The sequence below is a fragment of the Hyla sarda genome, chromosome 4, assembly GCF_029499605.1.
Source record: "Hyla sarda isolate aHylSar1 chromosome 4, aHylSar1.hap1, whole genome shotgun sequence".
Taxonomy (NCBI): domain Eukaryota; kingdom Metazoa; phylum Chordata; class Amphibia; order Anura; family Hylidae; genus Hyla; species Hyla sarda.
In genome coordinates this window covers 26,660,744-26,680,561 of record NC_079192.1, presented here as the reverse complement: position 1 = coordinate 26,680,561, position 19,818 = coordinate 26,660,744, and the positions used below count along the sequence as shown (strand labels likewise).

At 43.3% G+C, this 19,818-nt stretch overlaps 1 protein-coding gene across 1 annotated transcript in view; it reads left to right on the top strand.

Annotated features, from left to right (window-relative positions):
* LOC130367333 (mucin-2-like) overlaps window positions 1–8,349 on the top strand; it is a 46,086-nt gene extending 37,737 nt beyond the window's left edge. Inside the window, exons 10-13 of the mRNA XM_056569743.1 lie at window positions 196–363; window positions 5,566–5,666; window positions 6,950–7,002; window positions 8,146–8,349. Coding sequence (XP_056425718.1) covers window positions 196–363; window positions 5,566–5,666; window positions 6,950–7,002; window positions 8,146–8,178 — 355 coding nt within the window. The 3' untranslated portion in view covers window positions 8,179–8,349. The remainder of the gene's footprint in view (window positions 1–195; window positions 364–5,565; window positions 5,667–6,949; window positions 7,003–8,145) is intronic.
* The last annotated feature ends 11,469 nt before the right edge of the window (window positions 8,350–19,818 follow it).

The window sequence follows — 19,818 nt, the reverse complement described above, 5'->3', positions numbered from 1 at the left end:
ATATAAGTTTTTTCCTGGATAACCCCTTTAACTTGATACCTGTAGATATAGCTGGAGCTCGTATAGAATGGCGTCGCCTGTGAAAAGTTCTTCAGATTTCTCATGTGATTTCACTTCTCCTTTATATTTATTTTATTCTCATAATATTATGTATACTCTATGTAGCCACCATTGACCACTGTTTTCCCATTCCAGTTGTGACAGCTCAGACCAGTACTGGTACACAGGAGACCGATGCCAGACAGCCATTAGTAAGCCCGGTGTCTATGGCGGAGTGACTGTAGGCTTGATAGTGCTGATCGTCATCATTGTGATCTTGGTCGTTGTTTTATGTCGACGTCGTCACAGCTCAAGCAAAGATATGTAAGTGTATAATATTATCATGTGACTTCTATATCAACCAGCATATAAGTCCTGCAACTGTCTGATATACTTCATCTTCTGATATCTTTGCTTGCTGGTAATGAATAGAGACCCTTAAAGGGGTATTCCAGGAATTTCTTTTATTTGATTATGTTACAGGGGCTGTAAAGTTAGTGTCGTTCATAATATAGTGTCTGTACCTGTGTGTGACGGTTTTCTCACAATTCTTCTGCGATTTTCACCCCAATATTTATTTTTAACAGCATACAAAATGACTGCTGTCTCAGATTTTTCCCAGGTTGCAATGCGGCCGAGACATTACATCACTCGTCAGCTGATGACAGGGAGCCTGTCTGCTTCAATGGGTGGAGCGATCGCTTGGTGGGAGAGAGATCACTCTGTAACTAATGCAACAGCTGTAGGCATCCTGATTGAAAACCACAGGTCTTTTGAATGGATGCAGCTCATTAATGTTTCAATGGGTGGGGTGGCTGATGTGTGGGAGGGAGGAAAAACAAATTATGGGATTTGTAGTCAAAAAAAGAAAAACTCAAACAAGAAATACCAGTTCACAAAAAGCTAGCCACAGTGTTATGGTAATCTCACAACATAGCCATTTATCCCCAAGACAAGCGCAGATCCTTCCTAAACATGTCCATTACTGCCTGCCAGGTATGTACTAAAATCACCTTATGGTGGAGAACCCCTTTAATGCTTGTGTGACGAAATTCTAAAAACCTTACATTTATTTAGTCCACATAGCTGACAGTTTGTTACCTTGTATTAATATAGGTAATAGTTATGTGAGGAGTTAAGGGGTATTCCATAAAAAAAACTAAAAAAATTTATCATATGAACTGGCTCCAGAAAGTAACGCAGATTTGTAAATGACTTCTATTAAAAAAAATATATATATTAATCCTTCCAGTACAGCTACGGAAGTGGAGTTGCTCTTTTCTGTCTGTTCACAGTGCTCTCTGCTGACACCTCTGTCCATGTCAGGAACTTTCCAGTGTAGCAGCAGATCCCCATAGACAACCTATTCTGCTCTGGACAGTTCCTGAGTGAGACAGAGGTGTCAGCAGAAAGCACTGTTGTCAGAAAAGAATAACTCAACTTCAGCAGCTAATAAGTACTGGTAGGATTCAGATTTTTAAATAGAAGTTATTTACAAATCTGTTTAACTTTCTGGAGCCAGTTGATTTGGAAAAAAAAATTTTCATGGAATACCCCTTTAAGCAAAGTTTTCAAAAGTTTTCAACTTTCCAACAAAGTTTGGTTTGTGGTGAACAGGTTCTCTGCAAAGCAGCGATGAAATAAGCCTCAAAACATGTAGGGGGAACACTTAGGCTAAATTCACGCATACATAATCAGCTGCAGATTTTTTGGTGGGGATTTTATGCTGGCAAATCAAGGATAAATCTGTAGCATAAAATCGGCAGCAGATTATGTACATGTGAACATACCTTTAGGGTATGTTCACACACACTGTGGGTTTCTCTTTTTGAAACTGAGCCTCATCTCTCGTCAGTGGGTGGAGAGTTTGGTACAGACAGGCCGGTCCAGGAGCCAACCAACCATACTACACCAAGAGATGTTTCTATATAGCACTTTAAAGGGGGTTTCCCCACCAATAACACTACTGAGTATCTGATTGGTTGGGGTTTTACTGATCACAAGAACAGGGGGCTCATATGACCCCGTTTGAATACTGAGTGTAGTAAGTTTAACATGGGACCCCTATTTTCTTGATTGTGGGGGTCCCAGGTGTCAGACATTCCTCATCCATTCCTTACCCTGTGATGAGTGTTGTTGGTGGGAAAACTCCTTCAAGGGGTACTCCGCCCCTAGATATCTTATCCCCTATCCAAAGCATCGGGTACAAGATGTCTGATTGCGGGGGTCCCGCTGCTGGGGACCCCCGCGATCTCGGCTGCAGCACCCCAGACATCTGGTGCACGGCTTGAGCTTCGCTCTGTGCCGGATGACTGGTGATGCGGGCGGAGGCTCATCACGCCCCCTCCTATCGACTAGCATTGAGAGGGCGTGGTCGTGACATCATGAACGGGGCATGGCCGTTACGTCACAAGCCTCTGGCGCTGCACCCGACACTCTAAACGAACGCCGGGTGCTGCAGGGGAAGAGGACCCCTTTAATGAGGAGCATTGAAGGTCAATATGAGCAGCTGTCATTTCATAGACATAGAATGGATCAGCAGGACGCATACAAAACCGTCACAACAGTTATAGACCTCCTCAACCAAGTCATAAAGTGATGAGGAATGGTGGACTGTGGATGCCCATTCTATCGTGGAGGTGATCGTGGGGTCTCCTGTGCACATGTGACACATGTATTTCATAGTTCAACCCCCGTAAAGTCAATATTAATGATCAGGGTATCAGAGATAGAAGCTGAATGGTCTTTGAAGGTTCCTTAGATGTTAAGACCAAATAGTGATCATTGTGATCCAGGGGAGGAGGCATCTAATGGTCAAGGAGGTGAAAGGTCATAGTGATTAGCTATAAGAATCATAAGGTCATTCCTACAGGTGTCCATGACAGGGGGGCTTTATTTCATGCTTAACCACTGGGCCCCATGGTTACTTGTTAAACCGTATTAATAGATAGTAAGATTTATATTCAAGGCTTGAACATCTCTGACTTTGTGGTGACCTGGTACAGAACATACTACTCTGCTTGCCCTGTCAGGTAGATATTGCCTCAGGTGTCTGTTTCGGGGTCCACAGCTGCAGGAAACTTGTTATTTAATGTTAAATTTAATTTTTCATGTTTATGTTGTTCCTCCTGTATAAAGTGTACTGTGCCTTTAACCCCTTAATGACCACGGATGTATATTTACATCTGTGGCTGGCTACCGATCTGTGAAGCACGCTGAGAAGCTGAGCGCGATTCGAATCCCCGTGGTCCTGGTTGCTATCAGCAACCAGGACCCACGGCTAATACCGGACATCGCCGATCGGGCTGATGTCGGGTATTAACCCTTTAGACGCCACGATCAAAGTTAATCGCGGAGTCTAAAACGGGAGAAATTCATACCGGCTTGCTCAGCTGAGCTGTTCAGGACCGCCGTGGTGAAATCTCGGCATCCCAAACAGCTGAGAGGAAAGCGGGAGGGGCCTTACCTTCTTCCTTGCTGTCCGATCGGCGTTTGATTGCTCCAAGCCTGAAATCCAGACTTGAGCAATGAAGCGCAGAAAACACTGATCAATGCATTCCTATAGAAATGCATTGAACACTGCCTGCAATCAGTATATGCAATGTTATAGCCCCTAGAGGGAGCTTTAACACTGCATAAAAAGTAAAAAAAAAAAAAGTTAATAAATGTGATTTAACCCCTTCCTTAATAAAAATCAGAATCACACCCCTTTTCCCCATTTAAAAAAAGGGTGTAAATAAAAATAAAAACAAACATATGTGGTATCGCCATGTGTAAATGTCCGAACTATAAAAATATATTGTTAATTAAACCGCACGGTCAATGGGGTACGCGCACATACATTCCAAAATCCAAAATAGCGTATTTTTGGTCACTTTTTATACCATAAAAAAAATGAATAAAAAGCGATCAAAAAGTCAGGACAAAACAAAAATGGTACCGATAAAAACTTCAGATCACGGTGCAAAAAATGAGCCCTCATACCGCCCCATACACGGAAAATAAAAAAGTTATAGGGGTCAGAAGATGACAATTTTAAACATCTTAATTTTCCTGCATGTAGTTATGATTTTTTACAGAAGTCCGACAAAATCAAACCTATATAAGTAGGATATAATTTTAACCGTATGGATCTACAGAATAAATATAAGGTGTAATTTTTACCGAAAAATTTACTTTGTAAAAGTGGAAGCCTCCAAATTCACAAAATGCTGTTTTTTCTTCAATTTTGTCGCACAATGATTTTTTTTCCCGTTTCGCCGTAGGTTTTGGGGTAAAATGACTGAAAAGTAGAATTGGTGGCACGAAAAAAAAAAACATCATATGGATTTTTAGGTGCAAAATTGAAAAGGTTATGATTTTTACAATGTAAGGAAGAAAGAACTAAAGTGCAAAAACTGAAAAATGCTTGGTCCTTAAGGGGTTAAGGGAAAGGTTGCAGAGGTGTCATGTGATTACTATGGCCAATTAGAGTCATAGACCCTTACCCCCCCTGGTCTGTCTAGACAGGATGGAGTCAGTCTAGTCTAGTACATGGTAGTGCTGCTCGCGAATATTCGCAATTCAAATTTAAATCGCAAATATCGCATATTTACGAATTCGCGAATGTTGCGAATATAGCACTATATATTTGCAATTACGAATATTTGCTTTTTTTTGTTCACAGTGCACATCACAATGATCACTGATCATCCCTCTCTGCCATTCGCATATGCGCATATTCGCGAATATTGAGCCCTCCCTTCTTTAATGGTATACGGAACTTATGGGCTAGTGCATTAACTCTGTGATTTTTTTGCCCGTTGAAATCTATAGGCCCATTGTGGTCTATGGGGATCTCACGGTATGTAAAATCTGCTGAGTTGCCCATAGCAACCAATCAGATCGCTTCTTTCATTTAGCAGAGGCCTTGTGAAAATGAAAGAAGCAATCTGATTGGTTGCTATGGGCAACTCAGCAGCTTTTCCAGGAAAGTAAAGTTTAACCTCCACACTGTAACACTCTGTGCAACCCCAGGACTCGAACCACCACACGGTCTCCCATACACTGCACTGCTGAGATCCTCCTGCTTATCTTACAGTTTTACATACTGTGAGATCCACATAGACCACAATAGGCCTACTGGTTTCAACGTGCAAAAAATCACAGAGTTAATGCACTAGCTTATTAGTTCCCTATAAAGAAGGGAGGGCTCAATATTCGCGAATATGGGCATATGCACAGCATATATTTTCGCATATCCGCATAAAAAAAAGTGAATATAACGAATATGCGAATTTCACGAATATATGACAAATATTCGTCCACATATTCGCGAAATATCGCAAATTCGAATATGGCCTGTGCCGCTCATCACTACTACATGGCCCAGGAAGCTGCTTATCCTTGGAGTGTGGAGGTTAACACTACCCTGGCGTACATCATACATGCCACCCTTCTCCTCCACACCCTTCATCCACCTAAAGTTTCATACATTTTTTCATATAACCTTAGATTTTTCTTCCTTCATCTCTCGTCTGTCTGCAGGTTGGAAGATGCAAATCCTCAATGGCATGAGTTCGGCTGGGAGAAGGATATTAAAGTACAGGGTAGACTCTGGAACCCAGAAAAGGACAGTATGATGATAGGTGAGCACAGACTAGAAACTTAATAAATAATATTAACAACAATTATTAGTACCATTTCAAATGGATTCCTAGCTAATATGTCTCCATCATTAAGGGGTGGACATAGACAGTTGAAAGACTGTGGATGATCCTACTTATATCAATTACCTATATCTAAACACTTCTCATATTTAAAAAAATAACAACTATCAATAAATATATCGATGCTTAAAGGGGTTATCCAGGAAAAAACTTTTTTTTTATATATATCAACTGGCTCCAGAAAGTTAAACAGATTTGTAAATTACTTCTATTAAAAAATCTTAATCATTTCAGTACTTATGAGCTTCTGAAGTTGAGGTTGTTCTTTTCTGTCTCAGTGCTCTCTGATGACACGTGTCTCGGGAACCGTCCAGTTTAGAAGAGGTTTGCTATGGGGATTTGCTTCTAAACTGGGCGGTTCCCGAGACACGTGTCATCAGAGAGCACTTAGACAGAAAAGAACAACCTTAACTTCAGAAGCTCATAAGTACTGAAAGAATTAAGATTTTTTAATAGAAGTCATTTACAAATTTGTTTAACTTTCTGGAGCCAGTTGATATATATAAAAAAGTTTTTTCCTGGATAACCCCTTTAAGACGTACATATACTCTGTAATTTTTAGTGCAGCAATAGATAACATCTCTGGTGGTCTAAGGTAATAAAAGCATGAATGGTAACATCCCTGGTGGTCTAGGGCAATGAAAGAATAATTGGTAACACCCCTGGTGATATAGGGTAATAAACTAATTAATGGTAACACCCCTGGTGGTCTAGGATAATAAAAGATGAATGGTAACATCCCTTGTGATCTTGGGAAATAAAATAATTAAAACTAGCATTCCTGGTGGTCTAAGGTAATTAATTGATTAATGGTAATGTCTCCGGAGGTCTAGTGTAATACACTTATTAATGGTAACATCCTTGGTGGTCTAGGGTAATAAAAGCATAAATATTAACACCCCTGGTGGTCTAGTGTAGTGAAAGGGTTAATGGTAATGTCCCTGGTGGTTTATGGTGATTAAATGATTAATGGTAACATTCCTGGTGGTCTAGGGTATTGAAAGGATTAATGGTAACATTCCTGGTGGTTTAAGGGTAATAAAGAGGTTAAATGTAATATTCCTTGTGATTTAGGGCATTGACAGGCTTCACAATTACATCCCTGGTGGTCTAGAGTATGGAAAGGGTGAATGGTAGCATCCCTGGTGGTCTATAGATGTGAGTTAAAGTGCTGAACAGTAACCTTTATAATTATTCTTCAGGGCCCCATGGAACCTTTAGGACCACACTGGAGAATGTGAACCCAGGGGCGAAGGTAAAATGCTGGATAATAAGGAAACCAGAATTAGAAAAACATGGCGGCCTCCTCACAGAAACAGCACCATGCCCCTCCACAGGTTGTGTGTAGTATTGCAGCTCAGATTGATAAACATGTGGGACTAAGCTGCAGTACTCTGACACAACCTCTGGATAGGTGTGCTGCTGTTTTTTGGGAGAAAATTTTTTTTTTTTGAAACAATGGACAACCCCAAGTCACAAATAGAATAAATGTTACATTTTTACATGTTTTAATCATGTTCATAACATCCATTATACTCTATAATTCTGTTATATGATTCTCTGACAATAAAATGATTCCAATTAAACCAACTACTAGGAACTAGCAGAAAAGTATCCCTGTAGCACCCCCACAGGAAGAAGGAAGCACTGCACTGCTACCATAGAGATGAGTCCTCCAGAGTAAGAGCTGCTGTTTATAGTGCCAGGTAGGGGCTAATTAAAAGCGCCTTTACAGCCATACTTTTTTTTTCTAATCAACAGAAGTGCTCCGCAGGGTGGGGACAATCACCTGAAGTGTCCCACAGGGTGGGGACAATCACCTTAAGTGTCAAACAGGAAAAAACAAGTAAAAAAAAACCCAACAAATTATAAATAGGCAAGAAAGGGTCACAGACCTACAAATAGTAACCAAGGGTGCAGAAATACATTGGGGACCCAGACACCCAATTACAGGACTTAGAATATGTGGTCCGTGCCAGTAACACCAAGGTACTAAGAAAGTAAGGTAAGAAGGAAAGAACAAAAACACTAAAATTGAAAATGGATGTGCCCTTAGGGGGTTAATGGGGTTGTCCAGGGTTATCAAACAAAAACAGTGCCACACCTGTGGGTGGTGTCTGGTATTGCAGTGTGGCTCCCCTGAAATAATTTGGGTTAAGCTGCAATACCACAGACAACCTGAGGACAGGTGTGGTGCTGTTTTGGGGAGAAAGCTGCCAGGACAAAAAAAAATTAACAGATTTTTATATATATATATATATATATATATATATATATATTCGACAGTGTTTAAGAAAATACACTTTTCAGTTTTATTTAACAAAAATAAATAAATAAAATCTAAATTTGGAATCTTAGTTTTGCTACAATTAAATTTCTTTAAATTTCTTTTCACCAGTTGTCTCTCCCAAGACCTCAGCTGGCTACATAGAAAGTACAAAGGAAGAACCGCCTGGCTAGGTGGAGTAGTGCGCCCTTATGAGGACGCTAATATCATAAATTGTATAGTGGTTTGTATATACAGGAGAGGATGATGTGATACAATTGTATCCAGTCCAGACATTCTTCCCCAGTGCTGACGGATTGATACATTCTATATGCTTGGATACCTTTTATCAGGCTGTTTTTTTAGAGCATTGTTCCCAGACCTGAATATGAACTGTCACAGTTCAAAACCCGTTTACTTTTCATTTGTATAATTCATGGATAGGTTTTTCTGTCTTTAATATATATTTCAACAAAGTTTTTTTTTACTTACAAGAAGCTGGATTAAGGCAGTGGTCACCAACATGTGTCTCTCCAGCTATGGCAGCACTACAAATCCCATCATGTCCTGACAGCCCTACTCACATGGTAGAGTTGGAGACAAGCATATGCTGACAGATTGATACATTCTATATGCTTGGATACCTTGTATCAGGCTACTTAATTTAGAGCGGTGTTCCCAGACCTGAATAAGAACCATCACAGTTCAAAACCTGTCAGGGCTTTTTTGATATATATATATATATATATATATATATATATATATATATGTGTGTTCTAACAAAGCTGGAATTTTTTTTATTTTTTTTTACTTTCAAGAAGTTGGAGACCCCTACAGTCTATTCCTGCATCTAATATCAGCCTGGCCCTCTAAGTCAGTGGACTTCAAATCGTGTCCCTCCAGATGTGGCAAAACTACAATTTCCAGCATGCCTAGACAGCCAACAGCAGGAGACCATTGCTCTGAGTCATCTGTGCATCTAGGCCTATGAACATATTCCCTATAAAAACCTTTGTGGACCATGCTTATTTAACAATCCCACAACTGTGGCTCTCCAGCTGTTGCATAACTACAACTCCCATCATGCCCAAGCAACCTTATCCCGATACAGAACTACAACAAAACTCCACCTCATTCATTAGAAGAGTTTGGCACAATGTTAGAAGAAAAAAAAAAAACACTGCCATTTTCTTCATGAAGCAGCACCCTCTGGTGTCAAGTCTATAGTATTACAGCTGAAGTAAATATTTCCATGGAAACAAATGAGGCTGAACTGCAATATGCATGCAAGCTGTGGACGGATATAGTGCTGGGAGTTGCTGCAGCAGAACCCACGCCTGCAACCAATGGATGCCCAAAGGGTCCCCCTGTCTGATGTAAGGAATCCTGTATGTTAGGTGGGCCTTAAAGCATAAATGTCCGTTCATTTTGAAGCTTATTGTTTATCCATATGTAAATATTTGTTCTATTTGTAAATATACCTGTATTTATTCAGATTGTGTCCAGATGTTGTCATTAAAGCTATGTGAAATTTTAGTATTAAGCTCGCCCGACGGGTTTCGAGTTGTTCACCCTTAGTCATGCATCCCTATTCTTCAGGCTTTTCTTGATTTCTATGAGAGCATACGGCTGCTTTATGGCTGATGGGAGTATAATACAAATTATCGTACAATGGATTCTTGACAATTTTACATCCGGTCCCCAAAAAAAAAAAGGGTTGTAGTCTCGGTAAAGGGGAATGGCTTTATATGGGGGGTGTCACAGGGGTCATAAGATTTCCCCATGATGAAACACCTATCCAGATCCCCAGGATGCGGGCCCCATCTCTCCCTGTGCATGGAGTTGCATATAAGCATGCGTTCCATACATTATCTATGGGAGCACATGAGCACTGTACTCCGGGGCTCCCATAGACAATGCCAAAGACACATGCTCCAGATTTACCAATAAGCCTGATACACCGGAATAATTTTGGCAAATAGGAAGTCTGTCTATTTTAGTTAAATGGGCACTGTCAGAATCCAAAACATTTTATATGTTGTAAATCTTGGCAAAACATTAACCTTTCTAGCATACCTCTTAAGAAAATTTCAGTTCATTTTTATAGAAATCTTGCCTTATAAAAAAACACCACTAGGGGTCCCCATACCATCCAGAACATAATCATAATCCTGTCTGTCTGCAGCATCATCTTTGTCCCAGCCGAAGCACAGGCAGGGACAAAATCCAAGTGAGGGCGGGACTAGCACTCCTCTCTGCTCACCCCTGTCCTATCAGGCTGCAGCATGAAAACAGAGAGGTGGGGGTTACAAAGAAGCCTGCAGTGAGTGGATGAAGAGACCCAGCACAGCACAGTGCAGCAGACATAGGGAGGAAGTGAATGCCTGGTGAGTGAGGGCAGGCTCAGTACTTGCCTCGGACATGCCCCTTCCTGAGCAATGGATGTCAGAATAAGTGAGCAGCAGAACAAAGGGATTTGTAAGTCAAATACAAAAGCTAAAGGTAAAGCATTTGCATGACCTTGTATGGAACATATAGGAACAAAGGCCGCCAAAGCATAGGCACGGCACAGGGACTCACTCGCTAATGGGAAATCCAGGACACTTCTCTTGCATACCCCAAGTGTAACGGGACACGGTAGGTGGTGGATCCTCTGGGCCTATGTGGAAGATGCTGCTGGTTTTCACCAGACCTCGCCGCAAAGTGGGATGGTCTTGCTGCGGCAGGCGGCACCCAGGTCACTACCCCTGGCATGACTTGTCCACACAGGTAGCTGGGAGGTGGCGTGGTACAGAAGGAGACTGGCAGGACGTGACAAGATGACAGTAGGTCAGGGCATGTACACAGGTGCAGGGGAGGTAAGGTAGCAAGGAACAGGAACACAGACCACCGGCAGCAGGGACAGAAGCAGAGAGGGCTCACGGCCGGCGTGTCCGGCCGGAGCGCAGGTGTCACACCAAGTTCTACTCTCACATGTATGCATACATGCAGGGTAGGTAAGAGCTCATTTTCTTTGCCCTCCCCAATATAAATAACACTAGGTTGTTACCACCCAGACCCTAGAGTGCCACTTTGGCATTGACTCTTTCCGGTACCCCTGTAGTGGTGGGTACTGGGGTAATAATGAAGGGTTTGTGATAGCTATTTTTGGGGATTATGTGCAGCCCCATCTTATTAACAGACACTGTCTATCAGATGGCTTCTGTTAATAAATCTAAAGAGTGAAGTAAAAAATGGTATAAAAGAAGCAAGGGTTAATGTACTCAGAATGCCATAAATAATACCAGGAGTAAAGGCCTAGACGGGTATGAGACAATATACACCCTTTTCGGTAAGTTTACCCACAGTTCGGAAGAAACCACTGCTCTATATATGGGCTGTTTTATGGTGGCCTATAGTAGGAACGCACAACCTGTGACCCAGAGACTATGTGCGACCTGTAAAGCTGTCCTGTGTGGCTTTCTGCTGGTTGTGGTCATACATTTCTATAATAGAAGACAATCCGCACACCATGCGTGAGTCATTTTCTTTGCTCAAGTTTATTGTCCATGTGCATAATACATAACACTATAAAATCAGCAATGTGTCAGGTTAAGAAGACACTACTTCATGCTAGAAGGCAAAGTGGACCACTTTTCCTGACACTGTGGCAATTCCCTTATTCTCCTGTACCCCCGGAGCCAGGCATCTAAGCATCTACTCATTCTGGCCATACCTCAGGTTGAGTGAAGCATTGTGCAGTGGGCCGACCTTAGTGACCCACATTACTAGTTGCTGCACTTCAAATCCCAGCTCAACAATCCCACTCTACTCTCCTCTCCCCGCTAAGTCAACGCTCCACTCCCTCAGCCAACACTACCCCTTCAAGACGCAGGTGCAGCAGCAGCATCTTCATGTTGGAGTATATGATGATGTTTTTGCAATTAGTATTCCACCCTGACATGAATTGTCACCAACGGTTAAGGTCTACCTAAACAGTGCCTATCCTCCGGCAGACACCAGACTCCATGGACTTCGGGGTCACCGGATTAGACCATTGGCCAGAACTTTCCCAGTTTGCCATGGGTGTTCTTTCTTGTCCACCCTCTAGTGTAGCATCAAAGAGAGTTTTCAGCGCAGCAGGCGGCATGACCCCTAAGCAAACAAGATTTTTCTAGATGCCACTGATTAGACTGTATTACCACCACCCCTACTGTCCGAGCCTACTACAACTCCCACCAGTCAGCCACCTCCTACTGTACATTGGATACTAAAACTCCCACCAGTCTGCCACCTCTTGCTGTATGCTGGCAACTACACTTCCACCAGTCCACCACTGCCTGCTATATGCTGAATACAACTACCACCAGTTCACCATCACACTTGCTGCTGCTACTTCCAGCGAGACCTACACATACACAACCCAATATCCCCAACAACTTTTCATACGAAAGCTATTTCTTTTTCACTATTTTAAGACACTAATTCAGTTTTAACTTCCAAAAAAGGGATCATTTTTGGAATGTTGCGAAAAAGCCATTGCGTTTTCCGATACCTCTGTGTGCATTTTAACACCGGCAGGCATCGGACAACAACCAGAGATACTTAATGCTGCTTTATTTTAGTGTTACAAATCATAAAAAAATCAGTTAGTACATTAAACAAGCTGTTGATTCCATTGGTTACCGCATGTCGCCATAACTGAGCCTTAACCCCTTAAGGACTCAGTGTTATTTCCGTTTTTGCATTTTCATTTTTTCCTCATCACCTTCTAAAAAGCATAACACTTTCAATCTTGCACATAAAATTCCATATTATGGCTTATTTTTTGCGCCACCAATTCTACTTTGCAGTGACATTAGTCATTTTACCCAAAAATCCACGGCGAAACGGAAAAAAAAAAATCATTGTGCGACAAAATTGACGAAAAAATTTCATTTTGTACCTTTTGGGGGCACCGTTTCTACACTGTACATTTTTTGGTAAAAAATGACACCTTATCTTTATTCTGTAGATCTATACGATTAAAATGATACCCTACTTATATAGGTTTGATTTTGTCGTACTTCTGGAAAACATCATAACTACATGCAGGAAAATTTATTTGTTACAAATTCTCATCTTCTGACCCTTATAACTTTTTTTTTTCTGCGTATGGACCGGTATGAGGGCTAATTTTTGATCTGTGTTCTGAAGTTTTTATTGGTACCACTTTTTCACTTTTTTTTTGCAGTGTCATAGCTCCAATAGGGGGATATTACACTGCACCCACTGATCTTTTACACTGATCCCTGCAAAGCCATAGGATTGCATGGATCAGGGTTATAGGGGGTTGATTGCTCAAGCCTGTAGCTCAGGCTTGGAGCAATCAAACGTCGATCGGATGCAACGGAGCAAGGTAAGGGGACCTCCGCACGCGTCCTAGCTGATCGGGACATCGCGATTTTATCGCAATAGTCCCGATCAGCCCGACTGAGCTGCTGTGAAGCTTTTACTTTCGTTTTAGATGGCGCAATTAACTTTGATCGCCGCGTCTAAAGGGTTAATAGCACACGGCACAACAATCGGTGCCGCGCTATTAGCCCAGGGTCCCGGCTATCATAGGCCGCTGGGACTGACCTGGTATGATGCAGGATCATGGCGTGACCCCTTTTTAAATACTGGGACCGGACGCAGGGCATACAGGTACTCCCTGCGTCCTTAAGAGGTTAAAAACACTTAAAAACTACTTGAATACATTCCTAGCAGTGTTATACAGGGCTCCATAGCTGTTAGGCAGTGTTATACACGTGTTCAGGGGCTTATTTCATTGCTGGTTCGGGCAGAACTAGTTTTATTATTTTCCTAAAAACTAATGATAAACGTCAAGCAAATAGATTCTTGTCTCTTTAAGTCATTTCTATTTAATGCGAAGATTCCTTTATCTCTGAATTGTCAATGAATCACTAAGAATCTCTTGTTTTGAAGACGACTTGAGAAATAACAAATCTGTTTATCACACAAGCTCACGGGGATAAGACGGGATATATGAGCCGCCTCGTAAACACAGCGCGGTAGTACACAGCAAATCTGTGGGGTTTGTTGTTGCAAATGAATCTTAAAGGGGCATTCCAATGAAAAACTATCTTTTTTCATATCAACTGGCTCCAGAAAGTTAAACAGATTTGTCAATTACTTCTATTAAAAAATCTTAATCCTTTCAGTACTTATCATCTATACAACAGTGCTCTCTGCTGACACCTCTGTCAGTCTCAGGAACTGTTCAGAGTAGGAGAACTCTTCTGCTCTGGACAGTTCCTGAGACAGACAGAAGTGTCAGCAGAGAGCACTGTGGTCAGACAGAAAAAACAACACAACTTCAGCAGCTGATGAGTACTGGTAGGATTAAGATTTTTTTTAAATAAAAGTAATTTACAAATCTGTTTAACTTTCTGGAGCCAGTTGATATGAAAAAAATAGTTATTCACTGGAATACCTCTTTAATATTAAACTCAATGTGGTACATATGAGAAAGCTAGGTGGAGAAGTCCAAGTTAGATGAGGGTAGTCCATCTGGTCAAAGGCAGAATAGTTGTGTCCTATGTAGCAAGGTGGTTTCGCCAACTCAGTGAATCCCCTTGTAAGGCTGGATTCACATCTCGTTTTGTACATACGGGCGCCAGATCCGGTGTGGGGAGGGGAAAACCGGGCGCTCCCGTACCCCGACCGGATCAGCCCGCAAGTCCATTTACTTTAATGAGCCGCTCGTAGCCGACCGGAGTCAAACGGTGACTCAAGTCCGCTCAGTTTTGACCCATATGCGGTTTCCTAATCGGACCTCAAACCGTAGTATACTATGCTTTTAGGTCCGGTCCAAAACCGCATACGGGTCAAAACTGAAATAGGGGCACTGTTGGTATATTTCCTGGGGTTGACCCCCTGGTGTAAAGTGCTAAAATGAAAGATCCAGAAGCGCAAGTAACTGGCAAACAATGTAAAACTTCAGTAAATCTGAAAAATCCAAGTAAATAAAATCACTTTGGCATAGGGTGGCAAAGTTACAGTTTCAAAATACATGTGCAGAGTTGGTCATTGTTCCTTTAAGAATGCTTTTGTGGCAAATATCCATAGGGATGTAAAGATTGATGGGAATTTAGGAGTAGATATAGATGCAGTCCAGTCAGTTAAGACTATGAAGAGGCCTACATAGGAGGTGAGCAAGGAAGGGGAGAAGGAAGAAATAAAGGAAGGAGGGAAGAAATAAAGGAGAAGAGAAGGAAAGGAGTCAGGGCGGTAGAATGTAAGGAAGGGAGGAAGGAAGGGGGTGAGAAAACAAATTAGGAAAGGAAGGAAGGAAACGGAATGAAATAAATGAAAGAAAAAAGGAGGGAAGGGGGGAAGCAGTAAGGGCGGAAAAATTGTAAGTAAGGAGGGAAGGGGGCAAGAAGGAAGGAAGAAAGTAAGTGAATGACGGAGGGGGAAGGAAGAAGGATGTGTGGTAGCCCTTGGGGGGATATAGTACAGTGGGGGTGCTGCTTCGGTATATGAGGGGTTAATTTAACCCCTGTCACTCGTGACGCCAGGGTGGGGGTTAATACGCTGAGGTAAATCTTCGGCCTATTGCCACAGTCAGGCCCAAGGCCTGATTATTATAATCCTATATGTGTATTATAATTGTAACTGTGTAATGTCTTATCCAAGACATGGGTGAGAGGTCATTCAGACTGTGTTTTGTGTATTGCATTTTATTGGGGGGTCTGGCTGTTTGTTTACATCTCCTTTGAAGTCAAAGGCTCTTTTGAAGTCATGCACTCTGGTCCCATCATATAATCAAACAGATAAGGGGTCAGGAAGAGAGATGCCCCACCTGGTGGGGTCAGAGGGGAGGGGGGAATGGAGTTTCCCTCCAAAGAAAGCAGATATGATATTTAAACAATGCTAGACTCAAAGTTGGGTGTTCAATGCTGTGCAACAAGCTAACAAGACCATCCTAAGAACAGCTGGAACTCACTCTCTTGGAACTGCTATATCATCATGCTGTAAGAACTTCATCTTTTGTTTTCTGAACTTGCCTTGCTAAACTCTTTCATATTTTTGAAACTGTGTGTCATTTGTTTCTGTATTTTTATATAGTCAGCACTGTGATACCTTTTATCAGATTAAATGTTTAATTAATCAGCTCTGGTCTTTGATCTCTATACATATGAGCTCACCTTTCTGAAGGAGGCTCTGGTAAAACACGCTTATCTAAGGGTTAATTTGGTGACTTGCTGGGACTAGTAGTGGATACCCAGAGGTCTGGCAGCTTTAACCCTTGCACCATCACACTCTCTCTAGCGTCTTGGCTGGACCGATAGGGTGTGATCGTGACAACTGGTGGCAGCGTCGGGATATATTTAGAGATTTTTAGTGCTTGCTGGATTTTACCTGTAAGGAAATCTTAGCACTAAAAAAGAAATTGCATACATATTCGTATGTGTAAATTCCAAAGACAGAGCTCAGTGCTGGTTTAAAAGACATACAAAAAGAGTGCAAGACAGTTCTGTCCTCCCCATCTCCTGTTTTACCTCCTCTGTCTCATCTCGGAAATATGGAGGCATATCGCAAGCAGTCCAAGCCTGCACTGGAGCTAATGTGCCAAGAAAAGGACAGCCCTACTGCAGGAAAGAACAAGGAACAACTTATTGCTGATCTTGTGGAGTATGATGCCCGTGCAGAAGAGCTGAGTGACATGAGACAAAGTCCTACAGCTGGAACTGCCATCCAAGGACTGATATCTCCTGGGGAACACAGCAACATTACTCCCCATCAGGACAGTACTTCACATGAGGCCTTGGACTCTTATATGCGGACTGCCTTACAACACCTTGGGAATGTGGATGCCAATATGAAACTCCAACTGCTTCTCCAGTACCAAACTGCAGAGAGAGAGCCACAGATACGAGCTGCAGAGAGAGAGGCCCAGGCACGAGCCGCAGAGAGAGAGACGGCAGAGAGAGAGGCCCAGCGGAGGCATGAACTGGAGGTTCTGAGGCTGAGAGGGGATGCTTCATCCGCACGGAGTGATGTGGAGGATCAAGGGGACCACAAACCCCGCTTGGAACATTTCCCCATGTTGGAGAAAGATGGTGATCTGGATGTGTTCCTGAGGGGATTTGAAAAGGTTTGCCGGCAGTTCCATCTACCTAAGGAACAGTGGGGACGATATCTAACCCCACGGTTGCGAGGGAAAGCTCTGGACGTGTTTGCTTCGCTTCCCTCTGAGAGTGACCAGGACTATGAGGCAATAAAATCTGCCCTGCTAAAAAGTTTTAATCTAACTCCTGAGGCTTATCGGAAAAGATTTAGGACTTTGCAACAAAGCGCCACAGAAAGCTGCACTGAACATGCAGGTCAGCTAAGGACTGCATTCAGGCAATGGACTGGGGGCCTACAAGTCACTACCTATGAGGCCCTGGAGGACTTGATGGTCCTGGATCAGTTTCTCCAAACACGGAGCTTTGAAGCCAGAGAGTGGATTTTGGACCGCAAGCCCAAGACAGCCATGGAAGCAGCAGAACTAGGAGATGACTTTGCCAACAACCGGGCGCCAGCAGCAAAGCGTGGATCTGCACAAGCTGGAGCAAGTACCTGGAGGGGAGCCACACACCCACAGAGCACCACCAGGTCAGCCGGGAAATTCTTGCCATCATCCCCAAAAGCAACAGCAGCCACATTGGGTCAGGGGGACACCCGCCGATGTTACAGATGCAACAATATTGGGCACCTGAGTGCCACTTGCCCCAACAAAAAGAATTCTCCACCAGTAGCTGGAGGATATACAGCCGTTCTTCTGGTGTCCAGAGTGGTGGAGAAAAGAGCGGATAACCTGCAGAGTGTAACTGGGGGTGACCGGGTGACAGTGGGTTTGCGAGATTCTGGAGCCTCCTTTACCTTGGTGCGGCCTGAAGTGGTGGATACAGAGGACATCATCCCTGAAAGAACCATGGCTTTAAAAGGAATTGGAGGTGTGCGGCGTGCTGTGCCTATGGCCCGTGTGTGTCTGGATTGGGGTACAGGCAAAGGTTTGCGGGAGGTGGGGGTCTCCGAGGACATCCCTGTTAATGTTCTGCTGGGGAATGATTTGGGTCGGATGCTCTGTCATTATGCTCCAGAGGACACTGCCTGCACACCGGATGGGCTAGGAGAGAGCCCTGTTCATTCTGAGGTACTGTGCGAGACTTTGCGAGACATTGTGAAATGTGGTAACTGGGAGGGAGTGCAGGGGATTGATAAATGTTTACCTGTGACTGAACCAGTAATGTTTTCCAAAAGTGAAATGGGGTGTATTGTAAAATGTGGTGACAATGCATTGCCAATGCCAAAACCTAGTGGAGATGGGCTAGGGGGAGGGTTTGGTGTGCCCCTAGTGACATGTAAGAATGAGGGACCAGCAGTGAGTGCTATGTCCCAATCCTGTGAGCCTAAGGCTAGGATTCCACTTGTTTTTTTTTCTGTCAGTTTCTGGAAAACTGCCACTGCAGTTTTTGAGCCAAAGCCAGAAGTGTATTCAAAAGGAATAGGACATATAAAGGAAGGACTTACACTTCTCTTCCCTTATGGATCCACTTCTGACTTTGGCTCAAAAACTTCAGTGGCAGTTTTCCAAAAACTGCCAGAAAATAAAACAAGTGGAATCCTAGCCTAAGGAGGAGGAGGGAAGGAGTGATAGCCCTGTGTATGATGCCTGTAACATTGTTATGTCTGGAACTGAAGGAGTGGAAGGTGGAGATGCTAGTTCATCTGGGGGAAATGTGCTCCCTGATACCACGACATGGGGGGAGGGAAATGAGCATTTCCGGGAAGCTCTGCGCAGTGACCCTTCCCTTGAAGGGCTGAGACAACGTGCTGAACATACAGGTGTTGACACAGATGGGCATCGGGTATATTGGGAAAATGATATCTTGTACTGCGAGTCCCTTTCCAAAGGCATGCTAGGGGCCCAGGAGGGAGAAAGGCCGTTAGTGGTTCCTAGGCAGTACAGGAAAGAGCTGCTGAGGTTGGCCCAGGAGACCCCCCTGGCAGGACATTTGGGAGTGGCCTATGCGGTCATAGAGAAGGAATGTCTAGTTGTGGTCTGGGCTTTGCAAAAATTACAGCCATACCTGATTACAACCCTCTACATTGGTTAGACAGAGCGTCCGGTAACAATGGCACCTTGAAACAAATGCTAAAAACATTTGTAGAATCGGAGGGCAGAGACTGGGGAAAGTATTCACCCCACCTGTTATTCGCTTACAGGGAGGTACCCCAAGAGTCTACAGGTTTCTCGCCCTTTGAATTATTATATGGTCACAAAGTGCGGGGACCCTGAGATTTAGTTAGGGAAGAATGGGAAGGGGGGCTACATGCCCCTGAGACTTCTGTGGTGGAGTATGTTCTGAGATTCAGGGACAGGATGCCGACATTGACTGAGCTGGTACATGACAACCTCACAGCAGCACAGTCCAGGCAGAAGTACTGGTACGATCGCAATGCAAGGGACCGGGTCTATGAAGTGGGACAGAAGGGAATGGTTCTGAACCCCATCAGGCAGAATAAGTTGCAGGCTGCCTGGGAGGGTCCCTTCCCCATTCTGCAGCGCCTAGAACCCACCACATATGTAGTTGCCCTTGACGAGAAAGGTCAGAGGCAGAGACAGTACCACATTAATATGGCATACGTATGTACGGCATATGTATGTAGTGCACCAGAGGAAGGGCTGGGTAGTGATCCCCTACTAGACCAAGTGGAGGAAGCTAAGAGCCAGGGATCCCTTCAGGATGTGGAGATCAATCCACAGCTCTCAGATAAAAGGAGGAGGCAGCT